At 41.0% G+C, this 9,440-nt stretch overlaps 1 protein-coding gene across 1 annotated transcript in view; it reads right to left on the bottom strand.

Moving 5' to 3' along the window:
* Nucleotides 1-5,008: 5,008 nt before the first annotated feature.
* Nucleotides 5,009-9,440, bottom strand: part of LOC107114766 — a 9,789-nt gene continuing 5,357 nt past the window's right edge. The window contains exon 3 of the mRNA XM_015416358.1: nucleotides 5,009-6,401. Coding sequence (XP_015271844.1) covers nucleotides 5,183-6,401 — 1,219 coding nt within the window. The 3' untranslated portion in view covers nucleotides 5,009-5,182. The remainder of the gene's footprint in view (nucleotides 6,402-9,440) is intronic.

Here is a 9,440-nt window from a genome sequence, read left to right as displayed (position 1 = left end):
TAAATCCAAATCCTAACGAAGATTCTGGATAAGTCTTCTGTTTCAGTTGCCTTCCTCAGAGTTGGACAGATATTATCTTCGATCCTGGACTAAAAATAAAACTCTTTGTAAGAAGAATATTATAGGATATAATTATAAAAAATCTTTAAAGATTTTAAAGACCTACTTATTATGTATGTTGATATTCAGAATTTCATCTTATCACAATATTCAAAATGCAATTATTACACATACAAACTTACCAAATCACAGAAAATGAAGAAACATGAGTTTCAAAACCATTATATTTTAGTAGGTAGAAACTCTATCATTTCAAAGTTGGTAAAGCCTTCTATAGCAAAAGTAACAATCTTCTATATATATAATGGAATGTTATTTACACACAACAAAAATTTAAAGAGACAATCCATCCATAGTTGCAGAAAACTTTTAAAGAACCATATCAGTTATAAAAAACAAGAAAGTTCTAAAGATTGACCATAGGGACTGTAAGTTTAAAGTCTATATATCCAGAAGGCTTCCCTATGACTCAATGCCTTTTGGATGTCAATCCTATTATATCTGTCAGTAATTAGCATTTCCAAAATTAGGAACATAAAGTTGTCACAGCTATGACCTACATTAACAAAATGTTGGACAAGGGGCATGTCCATCTATTTATTTCTGATTTATGTTCACTTATACAGATATGTATAGACTGTGTAGACATACCAATGTATAGAAGCTGACATTCACATTTTATCAAATAAAGAACCCAATTGGTGGGACAATTTGAGAACATTGTAAGATCACTTTCAAAGTTAACATCTGAAAAAATAAGTTTTTTAGTTTCTCATGCCTGTGGGCATATGGAACACCACCCACATTTATAATGACCACTCACTGCTAATTCTCCCCTTGGACGTGTCAGCATATCAGACCTAATTATGGTGTTTCTTATACTTTTGGTCTTCCTAAAACCTATAAAAGGTTTTTCAGAGCAACCAGGGATATCCCAAATAGTATGCCAATATTTCAAGATTACCTATTTAATAGGATTAGCCAATGGAGTAAAGGTAAAGGCACAGGCAACATTGCTTTTACTCAAATGAATGGTCTCCTCAAATAAACTCTGGCATTGTTTTGAACATCCCTGTTCAGTGGCACTTTCAATCAAATTACATGGATATCCCCTATGAATGAATTGTCTACTTAACCTTTTACATTCTTGTTCAAAATGTTCACCATGGTGGAATTTCATTTTACACATAAAAATTGTCCATAAGTTATGTCTAAGATGTCTAGTGCAATAAGATCTGAAATGTAAGTATGAATTCCTATCAGTTACTTTAGTAAATGTTCTGCCAATTTACATTCTGATGTAACAAAGACCATGGTGTCTAAAAAGTTCATCTGGGTCCAGCTATGTTGGGAAGTAAACTTAATAGAGCGATGAATCCCATTAAGCCATTCAACAAAGGCTTCTAATCTTGTGCCATCTTTAAATAACAAGAATAGATCATTGATAAAGCTTCTGTAAAAAAACAGATCTTCAAAGAAAGGGTTCAAGGTAACATTACAAATAAATTCAATGTTCCAAATGAGCCATAAACAAATTGGACACACTCGGGGCAAAGGCACTACCCATTACCACTCCCTTGATTTGTAAACAAAAATTCTCTTCAAAATGAAAATAACTCTGTTCAAAGATTAAATCAACCAAATCAAGAAAAAAATGGGTGGGTGGCGATAGGAGCACCCTCTGATCCAAAGCTTTTTGAATACAAAAATGAGCCTCATTGTGAGGAACATTTGTATATAAAGATGTAACATCTAATAACATTAATATGGCTTCAGATGGGACTGGTAAATTCTCAAAATTAGAAATAAATTCTGTGGTATCTCATAAATATGATTGTATCTTAGTAACCAAAGGTTGAAGGAAGGAATCCACGTATTTGGATAGAGGTTCTAATACAAAATTAAAGCCTGAAACTATAGCGTGACCTGGAGGTAGCATCCCAAACTTATGCACCTTCAGTAATATATAGAAGATGGGAACTCTTGGGTAGGAATTAATCAAATATTGTGCTTCAGCATCACCAATAAAATTATGTGCCAAAGCTTCCCCTATGAAAATTTTAATAATTCTCAAAATATCATCAGTGGGGTCATAGGGAATAGGAGTATAAAATTCAGTCTCCCGAAAAAGTCTCAGTACTTCGTTTATATAATCATGTTTGTCTAGTATTACAATTCCCCCACCTTTATCTGCCTCTTTGATGACAATATAATTGTCACTGGACAGATTCTGAATGGTATTAGATTCCTCTCTAGAGAGATTATATTTGGTATGAGGTCTGTACTTCTCCAAATATGCAATGTCCTCTAATATCAATCTCTCAAATACTTGTATAGATGGAACCCTGATACTGGGTACAAACTGAGATTTAGGTTTAAATTTATTATAATCAGTTTTTATTGAATCATCAAAAAGTTGTCTTAATTTTAAGAATCTAATTAATTTAGACAAATCAATCTGTGTTTGAAAGGGATTATATTTAGGGGTGGGAACAAAACCCAATCCAAGATTTAAAAGGCGTTGTTCCTCCTCCATAAAGCTCCTAGAGGATAAGTTAATAATTAAACTTTCTTCCTCCCTCTGTGTGTAGGTTGCTGCTGTAAAAAATTCTCCCTAGTTTGGCTTTTCATCTTCCTATCCAGTACAGAATAGGAGCATTCGTACCAGGCGAGCACAATTTGTAAACCCTATTCTCTTCATAATCCTTGCTGTCACTTTAATGTTTAATTTTTATGTCTCTCATTTTTTTCTCCTCCTCAAGATCCTTAATATGTGCTTCAAAAGAATCAGGGGACCTAGAGCTTTTTAATTTGTCCTCCTCTGTTGTAATTTCAGTTTTATGTTTTTCAGTCTCCATCGAAGCCTGGTCTATAATTAAAAGCATTAGATCATAAGAACATTTATTCAAGATGGCCATCCACTTGCTAAGAAATTCTTCGCAGTCTAGAAACATAGCTGGCCCTTTCTGGATGTATAACCCCCAAGGTATTTGACTAGAATGACAGAAATCAGTAAGTGAAGAAGCATGCAAAGCCAGCCTTACTCTCTTCTTTAATAGTACCCTATAAAGCATCATGGGTATAACCCTGCAAAAGGTTAGGAACATTAGACAGAATTCTATCTTTCTCTTCTTCAGAAAATGTAAATCTGTTAGATAATTGCACCATAATCTTAAAGTAACAGCAAAGTCTAGGAGAAGATCCACAGTCGAAACAGATAAGTAAAAAAAGAAGAAGATTGTGAAAAATGATCCTAATAAAGATAATAAAATAACCTTATATATTGTTTTTCACAAGTTCTTTATAATGACAATATACAATATTCACAAATTCCACACTCATTAATATAAAAATCTTATTATAAATTCACAAGTTTACAAATTCTGAAATGTGTAAATCCACAAATCCAGATCCAAATGAAGATTCCAAATAAGTAATTTAAAAAAAGATTCCGAATAAGTCTTCTGTTTTAATTCTCTTCCTCAGAGATGGACAGCTATTATCTTCAATACTGGACTAAAAATAAACTCATTGTAATAAGAATATTATAGGCTGTAATTATTAAAAATCTCAAAAGATTTAAAGACCTACTTATTATGTATGTTGATATTCAAAATTTCCAGTAATGATTTCAAATGCCATTAAGGTTCTAAGCAAAGAAAAGAAAAATCCTTAATCACAAATTTCAACTTATCACAATATGCAAAATGCAATTACTACACATACAAACTTACCAAATCACAGAAAACGAAGAAACATGAATTTCAAAATGGGCTAGCATAGAGTTTGTACCTACTAAAATATAATTGCTGGGAAAGTATTTCAACTTTACCACTGGACGCGAATCCACCTCCCAAACAAAAACTGCCTCCACCTAGTAGTTTATAGACCTAGAGAATTCATATATTCTGTGCGGGGGGGGGGGGTTCTGAGGAAGATCTTGTCTGCTTGTTGCCAGTAAGACAGCAGCAGCTGAGTTCCATCTAGCATAAGTTGTGTCTTCCTCTTCCTTCAGGTACTTGACACCCTGGGTATTAGCCCTAGTGCTTTTGTTAACCAGTGTCATTGAGTAGGACCAGCCTGGAAACTGTTTCTTCCCTTTGTTTTTGGTGGTTCATTCTTTTTGGGGGGGGGCATTTTTGTGAGCCGCTTAGGGTCCTATCAGAGAGAAAGGGAGAACAGAAGCACCCTAAGCAGATAAATATAGCAAGAAATCCATCTGGGGCACTGGGACACCACTCTTCCAGATTCCAGTTCTGAATCACCCACTTCCCTAAAAGGCTGACATACAATGATTGGCTGAGAAATATAAGGCATTAATATGGAGAGACGCAGGTAAAAGCAGTACAATACCCCACCAGGAGACAAATCAGAACACAAAATTTACTTTCACAGGAAGTTCGGCTTATTAATAAAATGCAAAGCACTGCAATCAAAGAAAGAAAGAAAGAAATCTGGTGTTTTCCTAGCTACAAATGATGTATGTCTTGTCACAGGTTCAGTTCTGCAGTGCAGAGGGAGCGTAACTAAATCATAAGAACGAGCTATCGGCTAGCACTGAATTTGGACTAGTATGGATGGGCAAAGGATGTTTCAAGACTCATGTGGCTTCTGCGCATCACGTGCATTAAACTGGCACGTGTGAAAAAGCCTCCCTTTGGAACCATCTTTATAGAAATGTTCTTTATTTCACATGAGGGTGCTCGATTATATTCTTCTGTCCAGGTATCTTTTAGACAGGGTCACGGAGAAGAAGTCCATCACTGGTTACCAGCCAAGAGGAATGAAGGAGAGCCTCCATAACCAGAGGCAGTAAACCTCTGAATACCAGTGCTGGGAGGCAGCATCAGGAGAAGGCCTTGGCCCCTATGCCCTGTGGTTGGCCCTCCAGCGCAGCTGGTTGGCTGCTGTGTGAAACAGGATGCTGGACTAGCCGGATCACTGGTCTCCTCTAGCAGGCTCTTCTTATGTTCTTAAGGGGGGAAATAAACACTGAACCAGAAATTCAAACCTTCCTTTCTCATGCTTGAGCGGTAGTCCTGTGTACAATTCATACATCTTGTGCCTGGAACTCATCTTCCAAGTTGGTGCCTTGGATCTTTATTTGATGATATCATCATGGTCAAGGCTCAGTGGCTTTTGCCCGGACAGTCTCCGCATCTTCCACTATGTCTCGCAGGAAATTCTTCAGCATGTAGAACGTAGTAATAAAAGAACTGGCTCCACCAACCAGAAAGCCCAACAGAGGTATAAAATTCAAGACCATTTGTATTGTCATCACAGATGAACACAGCCATGACTTGGCTAAAAGACGGTTGACAAATTCTGGAGTGATCTCGCTGGATAGTGGAGATTTTTTGATAGCAGATTTCAGTACGTCGTAATTTTTGCCAACCAGTTTTGCAACTCTGTGGAGGGAATCCTCATCCAAGCCAAAGACCTTATAGAAGAGTTTCATTGTCGCCACCAAGATGTTAGAATCACAAACAACAGAGAGTCCTGGGACAGGAATCATTGAAATACTACAAGATGTAGTGGCTACTTTCCATATAAGGTCCTCCATAGCAGCCTTTTTCTTTGTCAGGATTTTTCTTGAGAAAACGGGCAGAGATGCAACAAAAGCATGTTTCTTGAGATCATCCAGGTCATTTTCCAAAACCTCTTGCAAGAGTGGGAAATCATACATGTTCAAATCACGCCTGGAGATGAGAAAAACCCTTGGAGAAGTCTCTCCTGCCTTTATCAAATTCTTGCAGCAATAGTCCCTTATATTCTCAATGGTTTTGTCCATATCGAAGTCTGGGTTCATAGCTTCCGAAGCCATACTGGCATCCATTTTGGAACGCACATAGTAGAACTTTCTCTCCCTTTTCTGAATTTCTCCAGCCAGCATGGCATCGTTCACAGTGAAGCGTTCGGAGGAAACTAGTATGAAGAAATCATATTGGCTAAAATTGACCTTCTCTAGGTAATTCTCTGGTGTAAATTCAGGTGTCCCAATTCCTGGTAGATCCCATAAAGTTACATTGGGAAATAAGGGATGAGGATACCCATGGGCATCCATAGTTGTCTGCATCACTCCAGGCCGGGCTGCACCTTCTTCATAATCAGTCATGCCCCTCAGGGCATTGACGAAGGATGATTTACCAGTACCTGCGGCCCCAGTGATTGCAATATTAAGCCTGACATTTTCTAAGGCATCCAATTCTCGACGAATCTCAGCTGTCACCTCCTCGAGGCATTTTTGGGCGACAGTATCCCTCAGCTTTGTGAGGTCTAATGCTAAGGCTGCTTTTGAGAGGAAAGCGCAAATTCCAGTACTTTGAGATAGTTCAGTTGACCTAAGAAATAAAAGAAACGCATACTGATTAAGAAAATTCCTACCGCATCTTTCCGCTAGATTAGTATTCAGGGATGCAGACAGGGCTTTTTTTTGTAGAAAAAGCCCAGCAGGAACTCATTAGCATAACAGGCCACACCCAACAGCAGAAACACATTAGCATATTAAGCCACACCCCTGACAGCACAGCTCATTAGCATATTAGGCCGCATCCCCATGTTACCAGAAGTGTGGTCATCCAGCCACACCCACCTTTTGCTTCTTATTCTGTTTACTTTGTTGTCAAAACCCAGGGCTATTTTTGTAGCCGGAACTCCTTTGCATGTTAGGCCACACACCCCTAAGGTAGCCAATCCTAATGAGTTTCTGCTGTTAGGTGTGGCCTATTATGCTAATGAGTTCCTGCTGGGTGTGGCCAACTCGGGACCCACCCGGAACTCCGTTCCTGTGCGCTCCTGCCCCAAAATAGCCCTGCTTACAGATGAAAGGAGGGGGGTTAATATAAACTTACATGATAATGCAATTCTTTTAAACTCATGAACAGGTAAAGAGCAAGCAAATAGAGGCAGAGGAACAGGATTAGGGTTGTCAGGTACCCCCCTGGCCAGTGGGGGGGCAGATCCGGATTGGGAAACGCCTGGAGATTTGGGGGTGGAGCCTGGGAAGGACAGGGACCTCGGTGGGGCACAATGCCAGAGAGTCTACCCTCAAAAGCATCTATTTTCTGTATTCTGTAGTCTGGAGATCAGCAGTAATTCCAGGGGATCCCCAGGTCCCACTCGGAGGCTGGCATCCCTACCTGTCAATCATAAAGGCAATAAATCCCACCATGAGGAGGAAAAGTCACCAGATCAAGGGCTCTTAAAAGAGTTCAAGACAGCCACCAGGTGCCCTTCAGAACAAAAAATAGTTTTGACAGAACTACGGTAGGCCAACAAAGATCTTTGTACTTTAACCTTTTTTGCTAGATAAGTCTGAAATGTATCCAAGGATGAAACTAAAAAAAAAATAGCATACAAAATTAATTGTAAACAAAGGCCCCTAGTCTTTTTTCCTGCAGTTCTATCCTACCACTGGAATGCTATCCAAAGGTCGTAGAGAGGCCCATTCCAAGTTCTCCCCCCTGGATACTTAAAAGTGGGAAATGACATGTGATGTTGAAATTCTGATTGAACGGGTCCAGGGACCAGGAAGCAGAGATTCTTCCTGATAAACGGGGACAGATGGAACATTTGACCAAGCTTTAAAACCAGGTCATTCTGATTTACCACCAGGTCTATTTTTGGACAGGAACGCACAGGAACGGAGTTCCGGCTGGCTCCTGAGGTGGCCACGCCCAGCAGGAACCCATTAGCATAATAGGCCACACCCAACAGCAGGAACTCATTAGGATTGGCTACATTAGGGGTGTGTGGCCTAACATGCAAAGGGGTTCCTGCTACCAAAAAAAGCCCTGGGTTTTGACCACAAGCAAGGTAAACAGAATAAGAAGCAAAAGGTGGGTGTGGCTGGATGACCACACTTCTGGTAACATGGGGGTGCGGCCTAATATGCTAATGTGCTCTGCTGTCATGGGTGTGGCCTAATATGCTAATGAGTTTCTGCTGTTGGGTGTGGCCTATTATGCTAATGAGTTCCTGCTGGGCTTTTTCTACAAAAAGAGACCTGTAAATTACCACAATGGATTGAACAGCCAAAGAAGGATACAAAAGTCTGCAACTGACTACAGTTATTCAGTACACTTATGAATATGGAAGGTTGCCTCCTACTGAGTCACAGCACTGGCCCATCAAGGTCAGTATTGTCTACTCTGACTGGTAGTGGCTCTGGAGTCTCAGGTGCAGCTCTTTCACAACAACTACTACCTTATCCTTTTAACTGGAAGTGCCAGGGATTGAACCTGGGACCTTCACGGCATGCAAAGGCTGTCCTAGGGTTGCCAACTCTGGGTCGGTAAATTCCTGAAGATTTGGTGGTAGAGCCAGTGGAGGGTGGGGTTTGGGAAGGGAGAGACCTCAACGAGGCATAATGTCATAAAGTCTACCCTCCAAAGCAGCCATTTTCTCCAAGAGTACTGATTTCTGTAGTCTGGAAAACAGCTGTAATTCTGGGAGAGCTCCAGGATTCACCTAGAGGCTGGCAATCTAGCTCTTCCTACCTCATTGGGATTATAACAGAGCAGAGGTCCATGAGTGTCTATTAGCCACAAGGCAAAGATGGAACACTCTGTCTGGGGCAGTGATGCTCTGTATTCCTGGTGCTTGGGGGAAAACAGTGGGAGGGCTTCTGGAGTTCTGGCCCTGCTATTGGACCTCCTGATGGCCCCTGGGTTTTGGCCAATGTGTGACACAGAGCGTTGGACTGGATGGGCCACTGGCCTGGTCCAACATGACTTCTCTTAGGTTCCTCAGAGCAGAGGTCCATGAGTGTCTATTAGCCACAAGGTAAAGATGGAACACTCTGTCTGGGGCAGTGATGCTCTGTATTCCTGGTGCTTGGGGGAAAACAGTGGGAGGGCTTCTGGAGTTCTGGCCCTGCTATTGGACCTCCTGATGGCCCCTGGGTTTTGGCCACTGTGTGACACAGAGCGTTGGACTGGATGGGCCACTGGCCTGGTCCAACATGACTTCTCTTAGGTTCCTCAGAGCAGAGGTCCATGAGTGTCTATTAGCCACAAGGTAAAGATGGAACACTCTGTCTGGGGCAGTGATGCTCTGTATTCCTGGTGCTTGGGGGAAAACAGTGGGAGGGCTTCTGGAGTTCTGGCCCTGCTATTGGACCTCCTGATGGCCCCTGGGTTTTGGCCAATGTGTGACACAGAGCGTTGGACTGGATGGGCCACTGGCCTGGTCCAACATGACTTCTCTTAGGTTCCTCAGAGCAGAGGTCCATGAGTGTCTATTAGCCACAAGGCAAAGATGGAACACTCTGTCTGGGGCAGTGATGCTCTGTATTCCTGGTGCTTGGGGGAAAACAGTGGGAGGGCTTCTGGAGTTCTGGCCCTGCTATTGGACCTCCTGATGGCCCCTGGGTTTTGGCC

Source organism: Gekko japonicus, unplaced genomic scaffold, assembly GCF_001447785.1.
Source record: "Gekko japonicus isolate JY-2015 unplaced genomic scaffold, Gekko_japonicus_V1.1 scaffold2726, whole genome shotgun sequence".
Lineage (NCBI taxonomy): Eukaryota > Metazoa > Chordata > Lepidosauria > Squamata > Gekkonidae > Gekko > Gekko japonicus.
The sequence above is the reverse complement of the archived record's forward strand: the minus strand, read 5'-3'. Positions and strand labels throughout refer to the sequence as shown.